Source organism: Zeus faber (assembly GCF_960531495.2).
Source record: "Zeus faber genome assembly, chromosome: 5".
Classification (NCBI taxonomy): Eukaryota; Metazoa; Chordata; class Actinopteri; order Zeiformes; family Zeidae; genus Zeus; species Zeus faber.
The window spans coordinates 28,532,999-28,557,998 of NC_137192.1; the positions used below are offsets into that span (position 1 = coordinate 28,532,999).

The following is a 25,000-nucleotide window of genomic DNA, read 5'->3' on the forward strand; positions in this document are numbered from 1 at the left end:
TGAGTGAACATGAACATTCAGAAACTGGATTGCTTATTTCTTGCCTCAAATCTGTTCAGAAACACATTTCGGTGGATTGATACGGTGAAATCAGTGAAAGTTTGCGGACTAAATACAACGGAACCCGGAAGTAAAGCTCAAACCCCATTGGCTCACACAACTAGGGGCAACTCATTTACATTTAATGCGACACACACAGACACAGACCCTCGAGAACAGGCGGGTTTTTAGAGCCATGTCACAATGGTTGGAGTGCATCATCTGAGCGGCATCTTCAGGGGAAAAAAAAACCTTCAAAAACATATTTTGGGGACATCGGAAGCCGACATTCACTTGTGGAAAAGGAGCACGGTAGGTCCCTTTTAAATGTACTACTACTACTGCACATTATACCTGTGGGTTTTTAATGCATCGTAAAATCACTTTGCAAACGTGCTTCAAGCGATCGCCGTGTTGCGCTGCGTCACATTTGCCTCGTTCAGCAGCCGATTCTTTAAATGAGTCACACCAAGGGTTTGTTTTGACTCATTTCTAACTTTCACATGGTGTTGCACCGCACTGCACGTGCGTTTACTTACGTCCTCACAGAGAAAAACCCTCTGTGACATTGTAGCTTCTCCCATCTGAAGAGATTGGGGATGAACTTTAATTAAAGAAAAAAGGAGCAAATAACAAAACATGAGGCACAACACCGGCTGCGACGGCATTGGGACAGCGCCTTCCAAATGAATTTGATCCCACTGCTTCCCACGCGCCTCCGCAAGAGTCATAACGCCATCTGAACCTCTGAGGGTTCTTCACAAAAGACCTGATCTTTGTGTCCTGTTTAAGATGAGGGTGGAGTGTTCTCTGATTGTGTGTGTGTGTGCGTGCGTGCGTGTGTTTGTTTGTTTGTTTGTTTCTCACATCCAGGCCAAAAAGGGTCAAGAGGTTCCCAAGGGTCCAGAGGTGGAGATCGCCAAGATGGAGAGGATCCTCAGTCTGCTGAGGGAACTGGACGACTCGGTGTAGAACGGAATAAAGCGCCCCGTAATTCCTACGCAGACTGTTAATAATGGAATAAACCAATAACCCAATAAACCCTGTTGTACCACATCGTCGCCTGCCAGATTTCTGTAACCGCGTTGATGACGTCAGCAAGAAAACGAGAAACACGGGTGAATTTTGAATAGATTTATTCAAAAATCGATGCTCCTAATGTCAGCTTTGTGTTTCAGATATCCCGTTAAATATGTTTCTTCGTCAACCAGTCAGTATTGTGGACCTGCTGCAGGTTTACCTCCGTACCAGTGACAACACAGTAATAACACGTCAATAACACTACGCATGGTAGAAGTCAAAGAGAGACAAGAGGGGTGGGCGGGGAGCGGCCGCAAGCGAGGAAACAATCCACAGCGGGGCGATTAATTAAAACGCTGGAACATTTATTCGTTTGTTCTCCGAGGCCCGGGCGTGGCGTCCCGCTCGGCACGCACGCGTCGCGCCCCGGGCGGCCGTCCGGGGAGGAGCAGGCAAAAGGCTTTTAATACCCCGTCTGGGACGACGCGGGATTCGCCGCTGCCGCCCGTCTTCACTGCTCTCATTTCCCGTCTCTCTTAATGATCCTGTCCTTCGGCGGAGAGGAGCTCTGCGGAGAGGCTGGAATCACACGCTGTCCTGGACGCACGCACGCACACGCACACACACACACACACACACACACACACACACACACACACACACACACACACACACACACTTTCCTCTGCTATAAAGAGCTCGGACGCCTCTGATTAACTGTGATTCATGACTTCATCTTCTTCAGTTGGAGGGAATCCTTAATCAGATCTTTGTCTTTACAGACGGGACGTTACGAATGGCTCCAGCCGCCGGGTGTGTTTGCGCCGTAGGCGTAGCTTCCACAACGACTGTCGCGCCGCAGAAATGCTTTTGCGCAGTTTTTTCTCTTCGCTTTTGCGTCGTGTTCGTCTTTTGTCGTCGTGGTGTTTTTAAGCCAGGGCCTGAAACACATCGTTGAGCTCGGCTGCTTATTGCAGGGCTCCCGTATCAAAATCTGGAATCTGCCCATTCACTCAGCAACGGTTATTCTGAACCAATACAGCTTCCGTTCAGTGCCTTAAATGAACTACATCACCGGAAATACACATTAAAAAAAATCGCTATTAGTGGTAGATTCTTTTTAGTTCAGGACCTTCCAAGCTTCCCTACTTATTTTGAAGTCAGTCCACGTCCCTCCTCCTTGGGCCGGTGTCGGCAGGGCGGATCAGGAACACGCCGCCGGTCGTCATCCAAACATGGACGTCGGCGCCTTTGTTTTTTTGTTTTTTGTTTTTTTTTCTGCAGGAGGTGAAATTCCGTAGGAGTCCTCCTGCTCACTCAGAGGGGGCCATGTTGACGGGGCCGGAGTCGGGGCCTTCACTGAAGAGGACGCAAAGCTCAGCGAAAGCCTCCCCGCTCCTTACGTAACCATGTCCGCCGGGCGCTATGCTTCACCGATCGCCGGTGCTCGCCACTGACCGGACGCAGGCGCAGGCGCAGGCGCAGGCACTCGACTGTCCGAAGTCACTGTTCCCGGCAATGCAATGGTTTTTCTTTTCTTTTTTTTTTTTTTTTCCCCCTTCCTGAAGTATGAAATGAGAGGCTAAATTTAGAACACTCCAACGACAACGGCCGGGTGAATTTTGCATACTGAATGTTCCTTTCTCTGTGACTGAGTTTGGCTCCCGCTTATCCAGCCAGCCCAGACCTTTTTCGACTGTGCGGGTGTGTGTGTTTAAAGTGTATATAGGCGTCCGCATGTGTTCACGCTCGTCTTGACGCGGCAACTAAATCGTGCGAAGGACGGCGGCGTGGAAGCGGCCATGTCTCACATATACCTCCGACGGGCCGGTCGCCCGTGCTGCGGCAGGGGTTGTCCCCTGCCCCGCTGTCGGCCCCCGACCTCCGGATCTGAGGCGTCTTTTGGCACCAGTCAGGACGTCAACAGGTACTTGTGCTCCGTCTGGTGGGCTTGGCCGGCGCCCGGGGCCAGCACCGGCAGCCTCTCCTGGCTGGAGGGCACCTTGCAGGCTCGGCACAGAATGAGGAAGAGCAGCAGGAGCAGGACGGCGACAAAGGCGTTGCAGGCTATGGCCACCAGCGCCGCCGTGGACAGTCGCAGCGTCGGGGTCTCCGCGGAATCCATAAAGGAGTTCACAGCGGGAAGCTTGGGTGTAAAAATGAAACGACACTGGGTTTTTATGTTCCGTGGTGATCTGCGTACGTCAGTGGCGGAGGAGAGACAAACACTGCACTATCTGTGCGGCGCGACTCCATCTGTCTCACTGCTCTTCAGGCTTCCTTCCTGGGGTTAAAGAGGGATTCCACACGGGATGGGATGTCCGGTCCAGTTTCCCTCCCTCGCAGGGCAGTGCTCCCGTGTTGTTTCTTTGCGGCTTCCTTAGGCCACGCTCGGTGTTGGGAGGTTGACCACCTTCTCACAGATCCAAAAGAACGTCTGGAATGGGAAACAGAACAGAGTGATTACCGCAAAAATGTCTTGACATCAAACCCTCTTAGGTGGTTCTTGCCGGTGAGAAGACATTTGATGCACAGTTTACCGTCTGGTCTCTGAGAAAGAAGTGATTCGTCAGTGTGGGGGAAACGCACGGTTATACAAACATACACAAACACACTCAGAGTAGTGTAATGGTACAATCCAACAATCAATACTCCTTTCAAAAGTTTTTGAAACTTTCCACTGAGGCCTTTTTGTGAGAAAGGTGAAAAATGTAATTTGGCGATAAAAGTAGGTGCTCAGCCGTAGGCACACACACAGAGAACGCCGTCGTCATGCGGAGGGCCAATAATGTCACCTTGTACGTTCACAACTGTCGTTCCTATACTCGACTCAGGAAACTATCCGGGAGATAAATATTTGAGTGGAGCCCTCGACTTTGAAGCATATTGAATGTTTTTTTTTCCCTGATTGAGATGGTTTGTTTCTGAAGAAGCCTGTGTTTCTTGCGGGGGTCCAGTCGCCTCCTGATGGAGCCACTCCACTCCAGCTCCTCCACAACCTGAGTGAATGGCAAAGCCACAGCCTGAATGAATAATTTACCCCTCTCTCCCTCTCCCTCTCCCTCTCTCTCTCTCTCTCTCTGCTGGACTCTATCCTTTCTGGGCTCCGTGCTGCTGTTCCAGGCAAAGCAAAAGTTTGGAAGCTCGCGCCGCCGGGACGCCGAGCCACCGGCCGTGCTTCCGGCTTCGTTTTGTGTCGGACGGTCACGGGGCGTTGGTGCCGGCGGGGATTGCGTCCTCGAACCTGTCGGACGGAAAGGGTCCATCATGAAGCGATGTTCGCCGAAAATCGAGACGGTTTCCCGAAAGACCAAAAAACTCGCCCCGTAACCGGTTCTCCCCTGAGCCGCAGTGGGAACCCGTCTTCACGTTATTCTTAGAAAGCCTAAGAATAATATGCGGTTAGAATAACACGCGCACACACACAAAAAAAAATGCTTTTTCCTCCACATTGTACTTCGTAAACCCAAGTATTGTGTGTCCTTACCTCCGATTCTGGCAGCGTTTTGGGTTCTGTCGAAGAATGCAACTGTGCGAGCCAGTCCTCTCCCGGTGTCGGACGCCGTCTCTCCTTCCCAAAAGCTCCACTGTGCTCTGCTCTGTCTCCCTCTCGCTCTCTCTTTCCCTTTCCCTCCCTCTCCCTCCTCCTCCCGTGCTTCACCGAGGGCTCGAAGACGAGACAGGGCTCCACGCCGTCCGTGAGGGAGGGCTCTCCAACAGCGGTTAGGGGAGGGGGGGGGGGGGTGCGGAGGGAGAGGGAGGAGGGGGGAGGTGGATGGGGCGGTGTCAGTGGATGTCAGTGGTGATACCAAGCGGACCGGAGGAAAAGCTGCGTAATTGCACACAACTCCTGCGGCAGACGGGGGAGAGTTGTGGGCGGGGGGCGGGGGTTGGAGGGGGAGGACGGGGGAGTGCAGCGAACAAACAAAACAGGCTGTCAGCCCAGACAATGACTTCCGGCTGGCGTCCCAGCGCGTGGAGTCCTCAGGGCCAGATAACAAATTGTTTCGGGGGTTGCTTTTTTTTTGTGCTTTTTTTTTTTTCTTTTTTACGCGGCGGCGGTGGGAGGAGCCGAGGGCCGGCGCAGCGCAGCATGTCGCGCTGTTTCTGACAGAGGCCCCAAACGAAGGCCCTATGGAGGTCTGTGATCCCACCGGTAATGGGTGGATACGCCTCCTTTTAGGACCAATTTGAGGCTTTCGGAATTGTTCTTTCTTCCATTCTCACACATTATTTCTACTACTATTTCTAATATTTAGGACACAGGCGGGGCCGCCCCATAAGGGGGGGAAAAAAGGGAAAGCTTTCTGGGGCCCAGCTGCGAGGGGGACCCAGGGAGACCAGCAATTATTATGTTCCTGTAAAAGCAAGATTAAAAAGGAGATTTGGCCACCCAATCGAAAGTTACACGTGCATCTTGCCCACCCAACCAAAAGTTGGTTGGGTGGGCAGGATGCGTTCCCTGCTTCTCCAAACAAAACCAATAAAAACAGTGTTTTTATCGTAAAGAAGAATTTATTTTGCTCCGTTTCATAATTTAATGAAACAAAAAAAGCCACATACGTGACGGGCAGACTTTCTCAGTCACTCTCTTGCCCAGCTGCCCAGGGGCAGGCCTGGACAGAGGTTTCACACCGATCAATTGGCATTTAGGAATCATGACGATTTTTTTTCTGAATATTCGTTCAGAAAAAATTCGTGTAGTAGAATGTGTAGTACAAATCCGACGGTGGAAAGTAACGTCAAATTATAATAAATAAAATACAACAACAAAATACAAATAAAAAATAAAATAATAAAAATAAATTGTAATAAATAACATCATCCTTTACCAGCTTTTGAATTGAGCCCCTCTAAATTCTTCAAGGTAAAGTTAAACTGAGGGACACAAATAAATGATTATATTTGGGGAAAGAGATTTACGACTAAAAAATAAAAAATAAATTGTGATGGTAATACATCTTCAATTCTGTAATATTATATAATTTGTGATGCTACATGAAAGTCTTTTGAAAACAAAAACAAAAACAAAAATATTATTATTCACTTTTAATAACATTTTCTCATAAAGTATGTTCATAACTAACTTTAAATTCATAGATTTTAGTTTGGCAGATGATTGTGCTTTATCAACTCCATTAAATGTTGTCGACCCGCATGGCGCTCCTTTCATGGAATGACTCTTTCTTGAGTTTAATAATCTGGATTAATATCTATGTCTGTTTATATTTGCGAACTACTCTGGCACCACCCGAACAGTTGTTTTTGTAACTTGTCGTCAGGATTTGCATGAGAAGAAAAGCTACAGGACTTTACACCGCATTATAGGCTCTGTTACCTTAAATACTTTGAAGAGTTGTTTCCATATAAGTCGTGTTCAGTCCCGAAGTGCCCCGATTTAAATGTCGAGCTCGAAGACAAATAACAGGAAGGTAAATTGCTCTTATTCCTTTTCTTTTGCGCCAACGTTGAAAGTACTTGGTCAGCTGTTCTCAATCACACCCTGCACAGAACTTTTTCACAATCCTACTTTATGGTCGTTATTTAAACTTTGCAAAGTAGAAAAAAATAAAACCACTCAAGTCCCTGAATGGAGTGAAATAAAAGGTCTCCCACACACCCGTTAGGAACCAACCCCAGGGAAATAAGGCGTTATTAGATTTGTGTTGGCATTAGGTTGAATCTAAATTTAAACGGCGCAGCCCTCACACCAAAACTAGGGCATTCCATGCAGCGCATTTTATTCAGTATATTTATTCTTTATCAAAATGACTCCCGGCGCTTTACGACAGCGTATCACGGATTTCAACAATATTTCAAAAGTATTGATCCAAAACATAATATTCTAATATTGTTTTAGTTGTATTCCTCACTCCCGTATTCTAATGTGAAACATTTTATAGCATAAACATTAAGGATGAATGCGTGTGTGCCCGTGCGTGTGTCTGTTAGTGTGTGTATATATCTCATAGTTAGCCATAATGTTGACAGAAGGAAGCACACGTAGGACAGAGAGTCGCAGCCTCAGCTTGGGCTCAGAGGTGTCATTATAAAGAAAAGATATGACGTCCTTCTCATATCTCAGATGAAATGAAATTCTGAAATCGCATGAACTCGCTGTAACGTGATGTATGTGAGTCACTTGCTTCTGTTGAGGGAGATTTGTGAGGTGTAATGATGGGATAATGTGCAGCCAGTCGGTCATAATGGAAAAATAAGCCCTGACAGGGTGATCAGCGCCTCGCGTCACTCTAAAGGGCGTTATTTTGCGATAATTCCCGGCTGGCTGCACATTATCTCGCTTATTGCACAGCTACTAAATAAAAGAATAGATTGAGAAATATTATTGATTTATTCACCCTACATATCACTAACCTATTTACTGTTGTTAACCATTAGCATGTGGGCAGGGTGATGCGAGGGACATGAATCCAGGCGGAGAAGTGTTTGCTCGTGACAGTGGTCATTATTAACAGACAGCTTCATTGTTCAGATATAAGTGACCGCTGATTGCCGCCACTGTAATAGTGATACTTTCATGACATTTTCCCTTATCTCTTCTTGTTTTTATTTTCCTCTAAATCCTCCTTATGGTCAGTTTTATTCTATTCTATGAAACCTGATGAGTTACCTCGAGTCATGTGGCTGGAACCCAGTGACAAAGCCAAGTCGAATCAAAAGTTAATACCGGTCAATAAAGCCTCTGCTCCAAAAATGTAAATATGCATACGCCCTTGGAAACAGGCATATCCATGTTCATGACAAATGATCTCAATAACTATTTGCTGTGACATTTGAAAGCATCAGAGGAGAAATAATCATCTCCTCTAATTAAAATCAATGTCGCCATTAAAAGGTCAGTCTGATGGTGTCCTGATAGAAGATGAATAAATCAACGGTATGACGCCATTCATCATTTGGGAATCTGGGGTAAAATGATAGTTGCTTAGAGCACCACCCTCTGGATGTGGAGTCTAATAATAATAATAATAATAATAAACACAGCTGCAGGCAGCAATACACAGGGTCCAGTTTAGTCATGTTAGGCACAATTTTCAGGAGTTTCTGTAATGCAGTGATCAGCCTTTACATTATTACTTTTACGTTTAATGTTTTTGAAATACATTGTGTATAAATAAAGACATGTTTACTTGAAATTAAGTATCAAATTTTTCATGTGTTTTTTCACGAGTGTTTCTTGGGCTCATGTGTACGACCGATCACCGTGCCCTGACATCACTGAATGTTCCTCTTCCTGTCGTTCAGTTTAAATATACATCAAGAACGGTGTTTTAACAATCACAATCCTTCCCGGATCATGCGGTGCGGACACAAAAGAAAGGGACGGTTCCTCCCAAGGTTCTCAGAACTTCCTGCGGCGCGAAAACCCCTTCTGTGACCGATTATAGTTTTCGGGTGTTTTGCGCAGCACGAGCTACAGTTTAGCGAGTTTCCTTTAAACGCAGCATCGGCTCAAGTTGTCTGTCTGCGCGTCGCAAGTCGCTGGATGCAAATGTGTTCCAAGAGACGAAGCTTGGACTTATATAACTCCGGATGAGGACGTCACAAAGCGTCCCGCTCCTGAAACGAATCAAATCGGCTCAACCTTCTTCTACTTCCGGTAAAATAACAACAGTTTTTCACTAATTTCTGCTCCAAATGTAGAGCGTTATAGAGCAAACTTGAATGACAACGACGTCTGAAATGTCCCGGTTCCAACGAGGCCTCAACCATGTCTGTGCCTATTGCGGTTGATATGTTTCAGATACTTTTAGCCCGAAAAAAGGTCAAAGAGAAACAATTATTATTATAAATAATAATAATAATAATAATAATAATGATTAAATATATCTGCAGGCAGCAATACACAGGGTCCACTTCATTTAGTTACAGTTTCTTGGTTTCTGTGAAATGCATTACAACTTACAAACATCACATCGTGGAGTTGCACCCATAGTACTTTTTTTTGTTGCAGTATATTATGAAAGACCTTGAAGACAGGCTTTTTGAACAATGGCTTCTTTATCGTCTTAGATTTTCAGCTTTTTTTCGCCATCTGGAACTCCTTTTTTGCGCGGTTTGAGTCTGGCAACAGCACCGCTGGCTCGCCAGCTAATTGGAGTTACACCGCTGGGGATGAGCGCGCACTCTCAGTGTCTGAGCATGACGTCAGGAGGGCTCTGATGCGGGTGAACACCCGGAAAGCTGCGGGCCCAGATCACATATCTGGGCGAGTACTGACATCCTATGCTAACCAGCTAGCCCGGTGCTCACGAGGATATTCAATGCCACCCTGGTCGAGCCGTCATTCCTGTTCCGAAGATCGCATCTCCAGCCTCCTTGAATGACTACTGTCCGGTGGCCCTCACCTCGGTGATCATGAAGTGCTTCGAGAGACTGATTAAGAATTACATCTGCGCCTCCCTCCCGATGCGGTCTCCCAGGTACTGCACACCACGCTCACACACCTTGCTGGCCAGAAGGGAGCCTATGCAAGATTGCTGTTCATTGACTACAGTTCAGCTTTCAATACCGCAGTCTCCAACAGACTGGCTGTCAAGCTGCGGGAACTAGAACTGAGCACTCCGCTGTGTGCCTGGATCCTGGACTTCCTCTCAGCCCGGCCCAGGTGCTAAGGGTGGGAAGGCACATGTCCAGTTCCCTCACCCTGAACACAGGATCCCCTCCCAGGGCTGCGTCCTCAGCCCCCTACTGTACTCCATGTACACACATGACTGTGTGGCCAGGTCCACCTCCAACACCATCATCAAGTTTGCTGACGACACCGTCGTGGTGGGTCTGATCACTGACGACGATGAGAAGGCCTCCAGCAAGGAGGTGGCTGACCTGTCACTCTGGTGCCAGGACAACAGCCTCCATCTGAACGTCAGCAAAAACTAAGGAGCTGATTGTGGACTTTAGGAGGGGATTACAACCGAGGACGGTGGTGATTAATGGGACTTCTGTCAACAGGGTGAGCAGCTTCAAGTACCTGGGAGTCCACATCACGGTGGATTTAATATGGACACTCTGGTGAGAATGGCGAGGCAGCGTCTTTACCACCTCAGGCAGCTGAGGAAATTCAGGGTCTCGTTGGGGATCCTCAAGTTCTTCTACTCTGGAGCGTTGGAGAGCATCCTGACAGGGCAACACCACTGCCTAGTTTGGAAGCTGTACTGCTCAGGACAGGCGGGCCCTGCGTGGTGCGTTCAGCCGAACGTACCACTGGAACTACCCTCCCCCCCTTGCAGGAGTTATACACCAGGAGGTGTCGTAGCAGAGCCCGTAGGATCATGAAGGATCCTCACCACCCCAACAACGGACTGTTCCAGCTGCTGCGGTCGGGCAAGCGCCTCCGCAGTCACACAGCGAGGACAGAGAGATTGAGACGGAGTTCCTTCCCCCAAGCCATAAGAACTGTCAACGCTGAACTCACCAGGGGTCCTAACAAAAAGCACTGAGACACTCACACACATGTAGCATACTGTACTGCATACTGTACCACTGTTCTGGGTTAGTGCATACTGTGCTGTATTGCTGTTCTGTTCTGTGTTACTTAATTGCTGTGTCGTACTGTTGTATACTATACTGTAAATATTATTACTGCACATATCTGTATATACAAATAGTCTATCCCAGCCTATCTTGTTTAATAAAATAGCCTATCTTGTTAAATTTTTATTTTATTTTATTTATATTATTCTATTCACTAACTGCATTACGTTTCAGGAATCAGTTAGTTTCAGTTAGTTGCTACGTAGGAATTAAGTTAGCTATTACGTATGTTCGGTTCAGTAACTATTGTGCACTATCTGGCTTTTCTGTAATGAAAAGCCAGAAAGTGTTTGAGATCTTGACAAATTATTTCAGAAAAATTAAGTTTGGTTAAGTTACATAAATGTTCTCTGCATTACAATACAGACAAGTAATCTATTAAACTGAATTTTACAATTGTATATTATTAATGTAAAAAGTACAATAAAGTGGTAATTACAAATAACATGTATTTTATATATTTTTTAAATTAAATGTATTTATTGTTATTGTTATGAAAAGTAATTACAAAAGTTATTTTGTTATTCTTACAGATGCCGAAAAATAGATGAAAATCTAAGACGATAAAGAAGCCATTGTCCAAAAATCCAGTCGTCAAGGTCAGTCACAATATTAAAAAAAAATCAGTTGAAAAAAATGCTAATGGAAAAACTTTCAATGTAAGTGTTGATTCCCAGTGTTAAGAGGCTCATTTCACCAGGATGATTTACAATTTGGAGACTCCAGAAATAAACAATGTGCAGCTATGAGTTTAACAGCAGTTCTTAAAAACAAGTGTCAGAATGTTTGCACATGGACACAAAATGACCTAGATGATGTTTTGATTAAAGGAAATCATATTTATCAGGATATGAAAAGGTCTGGTAGAATAAATGATAGTGTTCCAGGAAGAGATTATATTGCAATTACAGAATTGCCAACAAGACAAATTATGTTTCATACAACATTCCAAATAAAGTATGTAAATCTATTTACTGGCTGTATTGGTGTAAATCAATATGTCTCTGTGTTGGATAATATTGCGATGCCAATTGATAGAGCACCAGATACATGAAAAATATCAAGCTGTCGTTATAAAGAATTCTCTTTTAAAAACACCATCTACTTTTGACTTATAAACTATATCAAAACTATAAACTCAGCTATTTGGAACAATTATTTAGAACTGACCTGTCTCACACATCTATGTCAAAATTACAAATTAAAATCAATGTTTGACGTCTCGTTGAACTGGAACTGTTTCATATGTAATGCCATGAAAGTTAGATTCATGAAATGACATGGACGTAACTTCATTATGTGTACATGTCCAGGTCAGTCACGATATTCTAAAAAAATATTCTATGGATGGAACTACACAACCTTACCCCACCATGTTTGATGTTTGTACGTTAAGTGAATTGTGATGCATTTCACAGAAAACAAAGAAAACTGTAATACTTATCTAAAAAAAATAAGCTGAATCCTGTGTATTGCTGCCTGCAGCTATATTTTTTTTTTTTATTGTTATTATTATTATTATTATTAATAATAATAATAATAATAATAATAATAATAATAATAATAATAATAATAATAATAATAAATATAGCTGCAGGCAGCAATACACAGGCTCCAGCTGACTTGTTTTTATTATTATTATTATTATTATTATGAATAATAACAATAATAATAATAATAATCTTAGAAACAACATTTGGCTTGATTCCTTGGAGGGATACAACATAGCATACATACAAAATAGCATTGGATACAAAGAACCAGACCCCTCCTCCTTGAACTAATCTAATCTGAATCATTTGCATATTTTTTAATCTTTTATCTTGAATGTTCTGTATATTCAGATGTTTTAGTAATTTCAACTAGGTCAGTCTGTGTGTTTTCTCCTTGAGTATGTGACTGCTGGGTGACTAAACATTCTGGTCTGGAAACATTCTGCTATATTTAGACGGGGATATATTGTGACATATCAAACTACAACTTCTTCCCCACGTAGCAGATTGCGATCATCGTAAGCAGGTTGTTGTGTTAAGCTGATGGTGCTCTCACACGTTCATGATTAAGGCCAGGTTTCTAGGTCCCAAAATCCTCGCATTTATAGAGAGTGGCAAATGTTTTTCTTTTTTTTTTCCCCTTTTTTATTTATTATGTTGGAGCCAACAACACAAAAACACATTATAATAATTCATATTAATTTATTTTAATACAGAAATAATATTATTCATCTTATATATACCTTTTTTTTAATCCTAAATGGCTTTTTTAATACATATTTTCTGAAATGCTGATTTCATATAAACTACATGCATAACTTCAAAAATCCCTTTCAACAAAAAGGAAGTTACAAGACGCTTTTATTCTTACAAAAATGTCATCAGACAAATACACTATGTGTTGGATACAGCGTGTATGCCTGTGCATACAGTACAACAGGTCATTCTTTTTAACAAAGCAATAACATATAACACATATAGAGACAATATGACATGACACCAATCAAGCAGAAAATGACCACAGAGGGGAGTGGCCCAGGGCTCACGAGGAAGCTGCCTTATTTGTCAAAACGTCAGTGGCCCGGGCTGTCTTCGGGGGCACAAAGACGAGGAGAAAAGGTGAGAACAGGGGTCGTGGGGGTCAGGGGTCAGGGTTCACGGGTCCACCTTTTTTCTAAGGTTCCTTGTACAGGCCTCGGTGACCAGGTCCTTCAGGGCCGATCCGCAACTCACCGAACAGTCGTCGCGCCCTCCACAGGATATCCCTTTCTACCGATTTCCCCGCTTCCATCCGTCCGCCCTTTTTTTTTAAACTAGAAGTCCAGCTGCGACAGAGGGAGAGCACGTATGATGTACACCCAGCCAAATCCGGCTGGTGACGTCCGCATTGCTTTATTATTACGAAAACGCCAGCTTACGTTGGTGAAGTGGACGGCACAGACGACGGCCACGATGAGGAGGCCGATGGCGATGGAGGCGACGGCGACGCACAGAGCGTTCCTCCCCAGCTGCCTGGATCCGTCGTAGTCCCCGGCGAAATAGCTGTTCCTGGACTGGAAACCACAGCGGGCATACTAAATTGTACTAAATATATAATAACGTTAGGGCTCGCAAATCTCCTGTTTTTCCTTCCGTTTTTTTGGGGTTTTTTTTTTTTTGATTTTGCCCAATTAAAAGCTCACACGGAAAGCTATATCCACGGTTTAGCAGCAAGCAAATTAGTGAGTAATAGTCATTGTTATTAACTTTAAAACTAGGAACCGTTAACTCATAATCTGGGTTCCAGGCAACCTGTGGATCAGTGGCTTTTCTTCTTTAAAGCTGCCAACAGAAGCTCTGCTTTCCAGATTTGTATTTTTTTAAAGGTTGACTGAGGAATAGTTGCCACTCTTTGTGAAATCCTGCCCACTATTGGTAACAAGCGGTAATTTCAACAACACAGACACAGCTCGTCTCTAGAACTATTTTGCGAAGAGCAGCAGATACTTAAAATCCCTGTCCAAGTGTAAGTCATTTTGTGGTTTGAAGAAGTAACTAATTTTTTAATTCATTTTTTGACCTTTATCTGTCTCGTGACCTGAATCACACATGACAATATCATAAACACGTATACATACTGTATATCCGCATAGTGGTCCATGTCATTTGGAAGACATTGGACTATTGATTCATACGAAAAAAGTTTCTTAGACCAAAGCATAGCTATCCTTATTTTGCTCTGCATTCTAAGTTATATGTATTTAACCTCGATGTGAATGTCTTTGGGCTTTTATTTGTGAACTTACCATGATTGAGAACACCAGGGCTAAGATGTTGATGGGGTAAGCCGGGCAGAAGCAGGTGATGATGGTCAGACAGAGGTAGCTGCGGAGCGGAGGTGGCAGCTCCTGCTCTTCGATGGAGCTGCCGTCGAAAAGGGCGCTCCCTCTCGGCGAGCCCTTCGCCTCCGAGCCCGGGGCCCCGGGGGACATCGCGCCCGACGCGAGGGGATCAGACGGAAACGCACCCCAAAGCAACTCGGCAGACCATCCGAAGCTCCGCGCTCGAGAAAGCGGCTTTCTAGGCGGCCGGGGCGAACCCCGACCGAGGGTCTGATCCGAGGGCCTGATCCGAGGGCCTGATCCGAGGGCCTGATCCGAGGGCCGATCCGAGGGCCTGATCCGAGGGCGAGCGAGAGGGCGAGATGTGTTTGTTGATGTGCTTCTCTCCCACAGCTCGTCCTGATCCACCTCTGTGCGGCAGCATAGCCGGCCGCGTGCCAGGGAGGGGAGCGTTGAGATGGTAAGGGATCCTTCCCCGCCCCGCATTGGCCGCTGTCCAGTCCCCGTGCCGGGCGGAGAGGTGTGAGTGACCAGACTCGGTTTTCCACCGCTGCCATCTTCCAGAAACCAAACCGGACAGAAGGTCCCGACGTACAAAATGGTCCCTGGAGCGGCCAAGAGATATGTAACAGACATGGGGCCGGTATTGTGCTACTTTTTGCTCCTTCTCTCTTCCCTTTGGGTTTATGAAGATCCATCCTCAACCGGTTCATTCTGCACCTTTCTGACATCAAGGACGCTCAATTTGATGCACATCAGGCCAGGTACCACGTCTCATAAGATTTTGTCTCCGGGACCCCGATCTGAGAAGATTTTTTTATGCAAGATAGATATGATTTAGTGTCTACACTGCGTTCCAAATTATTATGCAATTGGATTTAAGTGTCATAAACATTTGATTTTTTGTATTTCAATTAAACTCATGGATGGTATTGTGTCCCAGGGCTCTTTGGATCACTGGAATCAATCTCAGACACCTGTGGTAATTAGTTTGCCAGCTGAGCCCAAATAAAGGAAAACTACTTAAGAAGGACGTTCCGCATTATTAAGCAGGCCACAGGTTTCAAGCAACATGGGAAAGAAAAAGGATCTTTCTGCTGCCGAAAAAGCGTCAAATAGTGCAATGCCTTAGACAAGGCATGAAAACATTAGATATTTCACGAAAACTTAGGCGTGATCATCGTACTGTGAAGAGATTTGTGGCAGAGCACAGACGGGTTCATGCAGATAAATAATGAGGAAGGTTTCTGCCAGAGAAGTTCATCCGATTTAGAGAGCAGCTGCTAAAATGCCGTTACAAACCAGCAAACAGGTATTTGAAGCTGCTGGTGCCTCTGGAGTCCCGGCAACCTCAAGGTGTAGGATCCTCCAGAGGCTTGCAGTTGTGCATAAACCTACTATTGGGCCCCTTGTTTACTGATGAGTGCCGTGCAACCCTGGATGGTGCAGATGGATGGAGTAGTGAATGGTTGGTGGATGGCCACCATGTGGGCCCTACAAGGCTGCGACGTCGGCAAGAAGGTGGCGGAGTCATGTTGTGGGCCAGAATCATGGGGAGAGAGCTGGGAGGCCCCTTTAGGGCCCCTGAAGGTGTGAAATTGAACTCGGCAAAGTATTAGAGTTTCTGACTGACCACTTTCTTCCATGATACAAAAAGAAGAACCGTGAATCATCTTCATGCCTGACAATGCACCATCTCATGCTGCAAAGAATACCTCTGTGTCATTGGCTGCTATGGGCATAAAAGGAGAGAAACTCATGATGTGGCCCCATCCTCCCCTGACCTCAACCCTATTGAGAACCTTTGGAGCATCCTCAAGCAAAAGATCTATGAGGGTGGGAGGCAGTTGGCATCAAAACAGCAGCTCTGGGAGGCTGTTCTGACGTCCTGCAAAGAAATTCAAGCAGAAACTCTCCAAAAACTCACAAGTTCAGTGGATGCAAGAATTGTGAGGGTGATATCAAAGAAGGCTCCTCTGTTGACATGTAACGTGGCCTGTTAAGATGTTTTTGATTGAAATAGCTTTCGATTTCAGTAAATATGACCTCCTAATGCTGCACATTCAACAAATGACCATTTTCAGGTCTTTACAACCTATGAAATGTTTTGCATTTTGAGTTTTTTATTTTGGAAAAAAATACTGTTATCATTGGGAGGTTTGTTCAGTAACATTCAAAGTATATCCTAACGGTTGACGACTTGAACATTAAACTGCCTGTCATTTGCATCGACTATTTAAGAAAATTAGAGAAAAATATCATTTGCATAAAAATTTGGAACGCGGTGTTTACTATACTACAGCTGGGAGATAACAGCGAAACTAGGATCAAAACAGTCAGTGTTGTACGTTCTCCAACGGTGACATTTGACCCCCTGGAACCTCTTGAAGGACCCCACGTTGAGAACCACAGACCCGAACCAATAAACTGACCAGCTGCGTGCACGATCCACCAATCAGTCAAACCAAGACAAAATGCTTTAGAATAATTTATTAGGAATTTTAAAATCAAAAAGCTCCAAAGAGAAAAAAAGAAAAAAAGAGAAAAAAAAAAAAAAAAAAAAAAAAAAGTAAATTATTGTGATAAAGCTCGGTAGGAAACGTGCCCACGTGATCGTTTTTTTCTTCAATTGTTGTTCAAGGGCTCGTCGCCAGAGCTTCCAGCTCTGTCCTGGGCATCGGCCGTTTTCCTCACATCAACACAAACAAAATAAAAACATCAAAAAATCACTGTACAAGGGGAACAAGATTTGAAAACAGAAAAATATAGTTACTTTTTTTTTCTGAAAATAAGTCTTAATGCCGCAGAATTGTCAACGTCGTCTCCTATTACCAATAATAGCATTATTATCATTTGTAAGGTAAAAAATAACTTATTGCTTCATTGTAAGTTAAAAAGTTACAGTGTTGGTGTCCAGCAGTAGTTTTATGTCGTGTTCCAGACATTTTTCGGGGAGAGGCGCTCGCGCCTCGGCCCGGGACTCGGGAGGTTCATGCGGAAAAGAGAGAGGCTCCGCCTGTTTCCACTCAGACCCGCGGCGAGCGGTGGAGGCGCGGGGCGGAGGCTCCGGCGTGGATCGCGTGGAAATCTCTCCTTTTTGAATATCTAAGTCGCTCCAGCAATTTCCTCCCCCTGCGCCCCGAGCCGTCTAGACGGAGGACCCCTCCGCCGAGCAGCCTGGGAAGAGGCCCCGTTCCATGTCTGGTTCCTCGCCCTGGCCGGTTGGGGATTCCGAGTCTCCAAAAATGTATACGGACAGTGAAGTATGGGGGTTGCAGGGGATCAAAAAGACGTACGCTATAACCGTAAAACACGCTTTCGCCAGCGGATAATGCAGAAGTTGTGACGAGGAAATGAAAAGGGCTTAAGACCAGAATGGAACCGGGCAATCTTTTTTTTTTTTTTTTTTTCTTTTTCTTTCAGTACCGAAAATGGCGATAAAGGAAATGCTCCTTCGCCGCCAAAAGTAGTTCCGTATTACACATCGATGAATGCGCACAAACATTCGCTCACACACGCTCAGACCATCATGATCACGCTCCTACAATCGTAGTATAAAGGACAAAACATGACCGTGATGTTTTTTTTGTGTTTTTTTTTTAGACTTGCTTCAGAATGTCCTTCATTTTTTTTTTTTTTTTTTTTTTTGGCGGCTGACATCACCCCAAAAGAGAATGGCAAGAAAAACAAACAAACAAAAAAAAAAAGGTTACGAAGGAAATTGAGCAAAAATATATATATATGTATATATAATCCATTCCAAATAGAGGCAGTCAACCCGCAAACCCATACACCACCCCCCACCCCCCACCCCCAACCTCAGCCCCCTTCCATGTTTCCCAAAAACCATCAACTGTCATTAAAGATCTTTTGTCTTTCTTTCTTCCTTGGCCAAGCGTCCTTAGAAAAGAAAACGTGAAGGGGATATACATGCAGTTCATGTGTGAATTAAAGGTTCGAGACGTCTCGTCGTAAGAGCATTTGTAACCGTTCTCCAGGATTCGGTCGAACGTGAAGAATCTCTGTGCTAAGTCCGCCCCAAATCAGCAGTTTAGAGTCGAGCGATGAACGTGAAGATGGGAACCGCTGAGAGCTATCGGAATCATTTAACGCGGCGTGTGTGTGTGTGTGTGTGTGTGTGTGTGCGTGCGTGTGTGACGTTTGGTTTGAAATCCACCTCCAAGATGTGCGTAGCATTGTGCCTGGGTGGCGGTGGGATCGCCAACCGCGATCGAACGCTCTCCCCAATTTGTACGCGTACGTGTCATACGCATACTGAGATGCAGTGAGATGACCAAACTCAGGGGCCAGTTCACAAAGAATGGGCGGCGGCCGCTAATAGCGCCGCGAGCCGCGCCTCAATTGCCTCCGCTATCTGCGCCGTCCCGACGTACCCGAAAGACGCTGCGCTGATGAGATGACAGCGCGGACACGTCCGGATTCAAACACGCTGCACTTTTAGATTCCAATTGACTTAGTTTACTTAATACATTTTATTCTACCACAAGGTTCACTTTTCCGTGGTCCTGCGGGGTTCCATGCCAGCTGCGGTTTGATGCCAATTTTTCACCACTTTATCCCTGTTCCCTCTGACTTCCAGTTATTTATTTTTTTTCGATATCTTTTTGAGTCTAATGGAAACGTTTTTGTCAACGCTTGTCACGCCCTTTCTTGTGCAATGAGTTATTCAAAGTTTCAACGGGCTGCTTCGGGAGTGCGTTTTGGAGGCCACCGCCGACTGCTGCCCCTTCAAGGCGCCGCTGTCTTCGGAGGCCGCGACAGAAATAATTATCATCATAATAATGTCAAAATACTATTTACAGATCACTGTAACGTCTGGGCGTGGGGGGCACCGCTGCCTGTTATTTCTTTTTTTGTCAGTGTTTGTGCAGTTACCACCAGCTCTCTGCAGACGGTGATAACGTCACTCCAACTGGGTGTGGCTATTAGCACCGCTGTTTGTGAATTGGACATTTTTTGCAGTGAGCCTCATTTGCATAGAAAGGGGCTAATTGTGCACCAAATGTATGAATAATGCCCAATTTAATTACGTGCAGATAGCACCGGCGGCCCGAGACGCCATTTACGTGCCGGCGCAGTTAGCGGTGCGTTCCTCCGTTGTCGGGGTGCTTTGTGAACGAGACGCTGGCTTCTTCTGTTATTTGTGCAGGTTTTAGCGGCCGCAGGAGCCGCGCAATCCTTTCGTGAATTGGCCCCTCAGTGATTTAACCGGAGTTAAATTACCGCCAGTACCTTTAACTTTTTTTTTCCCAACCAGTCAATGGCATGCCAACTGGCCCCGTAAACCCCTTTCACCCCCCGTCCCTCCCCTGATGCCTATTTACAATATCTTACAGGAAGACATAAAAACATTGCTTTAAAACCAATTAAAGAATAAAATACCTTACAGATTATCATTATTACCGTCAATATTAATAACAATATTACAAAGGTTTGCTTTTAAAGACTAACAAAATATACATTTTAGTTGGTTCTTTTATCATGTTTCCTGTGACACTTTTTTTTTTCCTTAAAAAATAAAAAATAAAAAGGAATTGACTCGCTGCGTTGGACTCTGACTCGTTGGAACAGTCGGGTTCCCCTTCTAGCGGATGAACGCCCCCGGTAGCACAGCCTTTCATTTCTCCCCTCGGCAGGATCGAATATCTAATCGAGAGACGACACCTTACAATGAAATATCATAACATTTAAAAAAAGAAAACCATAACGTAACCGTAACCGTCCTCTCAGTACTTTGTCGCGACGGACAACGAACGACTTCTCGTTTTGTTGTTGCAGTTTTCTTATTATAAAGCTGCTGCAAACGTGAAAGAAAGGATCTGCTGGAAATCTACATCTCAGCCTATAGGGGGAGGGGGTGAGGGAGGGAGCGGGGTGTCGCGTGGAAGTGAGATCAGAAGAGAGAGGGAAATAAAAAGAAGCGAGAGCTCGGCGCGAGGGGAACGCGGAAGAAGAAGAAAAAAAAAAATTTGAAAATGTAAAAAAATAAATAAAAAGAAAAAGAAAGATCTTCGGTCGGTGGGTGGAGTCACGCGAAGCCTGCGCGCCGGCGTGGGGGGGGGGGGGGGGGGGGGCCGGCGGCCGCCAAATCCGACGTCGGCTCGGGAGGGCGCCCAGCAGTTTGATTGGCTCAACAGCAGAAGACAGAGAGAGAGAGGGAGGGAGAGAGAGAGAGAAAGAGGGAGAGAGAGAGAGAGAGAGAGAGAGAGAGAGAAAGAGGGAGAGAGAAAGAGCGAGATAGAGAAAGAGGGATAGGGAGAGCAAGAGAGAGCGATAGAGAGAGAGAGAGAGAACCCGTCCCGTGTTCAGTGACCTGAGTCTGCTCAGTGGTAGCCATTAGTGAAGGCAGTCGCAATCAGCGGACCCTGGGGACACATAAGTACACATTCAATTACCAGCTGCATGTTGCTGTTTCCCTATAATGTGTGTAAATGTGTCCGTCCATGCATGGGCTCTTTCTCCCGTGTGTGTGTGTGTGTGTGTATGTGTGTGTGTGTGTGTGTGTGCGCGACCTACCCCGAGACCGTGGCCGAAGCCTGTGCTGGGGGCGGGGCTGGCGGCGCTGATGTAACTGCCGACCGAGTCCTGATTGGCGGCGGCATACAGGTCAGCCATCGGCCCGGGGCTGCTGGTTCCCAGGAAGCCGGCCGTGCGAGAAGGGGTGGAGCCTAGAGCGCGGAGCGGGAGGGGGACAAACACACCGGGTTTGGCGGTGAAAGACACTGGTTTTCCCCCTTCTTCGGCGGACACTATGAATAGAGTGGACACAGCAGGTCCATTAAAAACTGTTACGTGATTCGCAGCCGCTTTGGGTTGTAACCGTGGCTTCTGTGACACAGCTGCATTGTGGGATGTTCACTGTACTTGCATGCCGGGAGCGGCCTCCAGAGTTTATTATTTTTTTCAAGCACTTTCCCATTTGCATTTAGTTTCAGCGTCGCTTCCTGAAACAACCATTTGCATCTTGGTTCCTAGTGTAACATGCTTTACTCGTCTTTTAAACTCCACATCATCTGACCGGGCCCTGAGCATTCTCAGCAAGGTGCGTGGGAGCATTTCTATACTCATTTAAAAATACTTTATATTGTTAAATATTACACTCGACCGCGAGTTACTTTTGTCACGTTTCACGACCCGACAACAGCACATCATCCGAAACAAGGTCCGCTTTAAAACGTGCGCATTCGCGGTCCACCCAAAATTAACCCGTGACCCACTTTTGGATCGGGACCCGGCCGTCGAGAACGGCTGATCGAGGTGATGACGCCTGAGCGAGCCATTAACACTACGACACACGGACACACTCACACGCACACACACACACATACCTCTTACAACCGCTGCTGCTGCCGCTGCTGCCATTGGTCCATACGCAGTCAGGGGAATGGCTGGTAGACAGAGCAAATATTTAGTTTTTACCTTTAAAATCCAAGCACTCCCCGTTGTCCCCGTCGTCCTGGATGTCATCTCACTGTGACCGTCATCATCGCTGAGTTATTCGCCCCCTTTTTTTTTCTTTTTTTCAATCGACATATCAAGCGACATCATGGGAATGAGACTGGCCTTCAGACATGGCTGAGTTTCTGCCGTTTTACATCTGCTCCGACATCTGTCGCCGCGTTGTGACGGGAGGGTCAGAACGTGGACGACACGTCGCGCAGCGTTTGAAGGACGACCGCAGCAAGCCGACTTTTATCTCGTCTTACACTTGCTGCAACGTCTCTCCGTCTTCGTCCCTTTCGCACAGGTTGCAATAGATCAAATTAAAAAATATATATATATTGGGTTTCTTTGGCTTTGTCAGTGTTTTAAAAAATAAACACATACAACAGATTACGCTGGGGAAGGTGTACAACAACAAAAAAAAACATGCAGGTGCAAATTGTCACCACTAGATGGAGCTAAAGGTGAGGAGAGCTGCAGCAGCTGGTTGAGGACCCTGTCTCATAAGACAATAACAATTTAAGTGTAAAGGATGATTTGATGATCATGTACACTTCCATAACCGTGTGTTTTCACTGATACTTAAATCATTTTGGATAGTTCACAGTCTACTCAGCCATTTAAAAGCTACTTAGTTCACTCCTAGTTTTTCGCTTCAGGATTAATCGTTTTAAAAATGAAAAACCCTAAAGTGAGATGCAAAGCAGTGAAGGACACAGTAGAGGCCCAGCCGTGCCACCGGACGAGCGGTGAGGACCACTGACCTGCCAGCTCAGCGGGGTGGGACGATGTCAGCAGGGGGGTCCGCTCTAAATGGAACTCTGGAGACAGAGAAGGGGTCGAGAGGGAGAGCTTGGGGTGAGCACGGCGGCGGCGATGAGCCGGGAGAGGGACCCCGCCGGCGAGCGCCGCCCGAAGAAGGCGCCGCGGCGGGAGGTTCGTGAGGAAGCTTTGTGTAATCATTCGTCACAACTGTCACATCGTCGCCCGATCGCGCTTATTGGAGCCGATCGGCTGAGGCGACAATCTTGTGGAAAAACGTTTGATTTCCGCAGTTTTGAGTTTCCGTCCAATTCTTTTGAAACGTTGCAACAAATGGAACGCAAAGCTACCGCGTCACATCAATGAACACGTCAAGCCCAATTTCATGTCAGATATTCAACGTCAATTAACGTCTCCTTTCGTGAAGTGCCCGTGCATTATTCATCCATCGCAGTCTAATGCTATGATAGTGGCATCAAAAGATCAAAAAAGACAATTCCATTGTTAATTGAAATTATTTGTTTTTTTTTGACAATAAATCATTGAGTCAAAGGCTCGACACAGCCCTGACAATAATAAATACAGTCAGAAGACGTAGATTGCAGGTACACACATTTCACTGCACATATGCATGCTCTTATGTAGGAGTATGTGATACATAAACATTGAATATTTATTCAGTGTACGTCATATTCATGACAAAACCTTCCTTCCATTCCTTTCATTTGACTTTTGACATTTGACTTATAGAAACACAAAGTGAGAATGCGTGCACGTACCAGGGAACTGATAAGTGTAACCGGGCGCGATGCCGGAGTAACTGCTCCTGGTGTAGGTGGTTGCCTGGAAGCCCGGGTAGCCTGCGGCGGCGGGGACAGACACTCGTCAGAACAGAACCTGTGCAGAGTGAGGACTCCACCCCGTCCCTGCGCCAACCTCCCTCGTCATTTACGCTCAGCCGGCCCACCGGAGCCGGCGCCGCTGTGGTGGGCGGTCGGCGGTCAACCGACGCTTCTAAACTGATACGTCCAGTAGAGGGCGCCAAACAACAACACACCGCGGCGTGGCTCCTCTGGGCACGGCCGCCACGGCTTGAAGAACCAAAAAAATCGAAAAAGTCGAACAGTCTGTGTAAACTGTGGCCTAGACGTTCCCCGAGGTTAAATGAAGGCTATGACTGAGTGAACACCACCCTGCACAACAGCTTCAACCATTTAAAAACACCTCCCTTCAAAGAGGCGCGTTCTTCCTAACGTGACTACGGACGTTTTGTGGCTCGGAGAAACGACGGCGGATCCTGGCGGAGGATCGGCGTCGCCACGCTGGAGATAGGAGACGTAAAGATGGTGTCAGGAAGGCACCGGGCTAAAATTTGCCGGGGATGTGAGATGGCGACGCCCCCGCCCGGGCACCTGGACCCAGACAGTGAATAGACATGGCACCGGTGTGGACCTGGTGGTGATGATGTGCCGGGTCTTACCCAGCATGCCGATGCCCAGCATGAAGGCGTCCATGCCGTAGGGCATCACTCGTGAGCGCCCCCTCGCCGAGCCGGTCGGTGACATCACTTCCTTGGGCTGCGCCTTCTTACACTCGACCTGCGGGGGCGGGGGGGATAATTATCCATTCATAAATTCCCTCAGACGTGGAGATAAGCGATCGCGCTTAATCACTCCGCATCCTGGTGGAAAAACAAACACGGAGGCAGCTCAAGCTCGAAAGCCCCAAAATCCACGGGTTAATTCCACCGACGGCGCCCGAGAGAATCCCACCCTTTTAACGGTTCACATCCATCACAAAGGTTCATGTTTCCCCTCACTTTTCAATCTCAATCCCCGAATCACCGCTGTGACTGTGTACGGTATAAAAACATACGCACCATCTTGTTGTTGAGCTCGTGGAAGTGGATCTCACACACCTTCTCCACCACGTCCTCGTTCTCGAAGGTGACGAAGCCGAAGCCTGGAACACAGATCGGAGCACGCCGTGTCGGTTTGACGGGTTTCCAGGCCGACCGTGGAGGGGACGGCTCCTCAGACATCACCGTTAAAAGTGCGAGTCCATGAGGCGGCCGAGAGCCGGGCGGACCGCGCCCTCCCCCGACCCGCTCGTCTTCTTTTGTGGTCTCGGTCACTCGGCGGGTGGGGCGGGGTACTTTTGGGATGGGATGGTACCCCAAGGGCACTGTCCCTTTATTGTGAATTTTCCGGTTTACCGAGCACAATGAGCTACGGCGCTTTTTAAAAAAAAATTGTATTATTTTTTTTTTTACCAAATTCACCGCAGCCGCCTTTCCAAGCTTGAGCGTGTCCGATCTTTGCATTCTTGCCAGGAAAAGGCGGCCCC

At 46.3% G+C, this 25,000-nt stretch overlaps 3 protein-coding genes across 3 annotated transcripts in view; 1 reads left to right on the forward strand and 2 right to left on the reverse strand.

The window, feature by feature from the left end:
- dnai1.2 (dynein, axonemal, intermediate chain 1, paralog 2) overlaps nucleotides 1-3,480 on the forward strand; it is a 23,089-nt gene extending 19,609 nt beyond the window's left edge. The window contains exon 20 of the mRNA XM_080001103.1: nucleotides 913-3,480. Within this exon, the coding sequence (XP_079857229.1) occupies nucleotides 913-1,011 (99 nt within the window). The 3' untranslated portion in view covers nucleotides 1,012-3,480. The remainder of the gene's footprint in view (nucleotides 1-912) is intronic.
- Nucleotides 3,481-13,405: 9,925 nt separating this feature from the next.
- LOC307230964 (transmembrane protein 233-like) lies at nucleotides 13,406-14,818 on the reverse strand. The gene is made up of 3 exons (XM_080001471.1): nucleotides 14,393-14,818; nucleotides 13,526-13,660; nucleotides 13,406-13,432 (listed from the first exon to the last, which is right to left on the reverse strand). The coding sequence occupies exons 1-3, from the start codon at nucleotides 14,576-14,578 to the stop codon at nucleotides 13,421-13,423; spliced, it is 333 nt and encodes a 110-aa protein (XP_079857597.1). The 5' UTR covers nucleotides 14,579-14,818; the 3' UTR covers nucleotides 13,406-13,420.
- Nucleotides 14,819-18,270: 3,452 nt separating this feature from the next.
- LOC307230835 (RNA-binding protein Musashi homolog 1-like) overlaps nucleotides 18,271-25,000 on the reverse strand; it is a 25,346-nt gene continuing 18,616 nt past the window's right edge. Inside the window, exons 8-14 of the mRNA XM_080001285.1 lie at nucleotides 24,534-24,616; nucleotides 24,135-24,252; nucleotides 23,434-23,514; nucleotides 22,657-22,713; nucleotides 21,778-21,837; nucleotides 20,966-21,117; nucleotides 18,271-20,814 (exon numbers count right to left, since the gene is read on the reverse strand). Coding sequence (XP_079857411.1) covers nucleotides 20,773-20,814; nucleotides 20,966-21,117; nucleotides 21,778-21,837; nucleotides 22,657-22,713; nucleotides 23,434-23,514; nucleotides 24,135-24,252; nucleotides 24,534-24,616 — 593 coding nt within the window. The 3' untranslated portion in view covers nucleotides 18,271-20,772. The remainder of the gene's footprint in view (nucleotides 20,815-20,965; nucleotides 21,118-21,777; nucleotides 21,838-22,656; nucleotides 22,714-23,433; nucleotides 23,515-24,134; nucleotides 24,253-24,533; nucleotides 24,617-25,000) is intronic.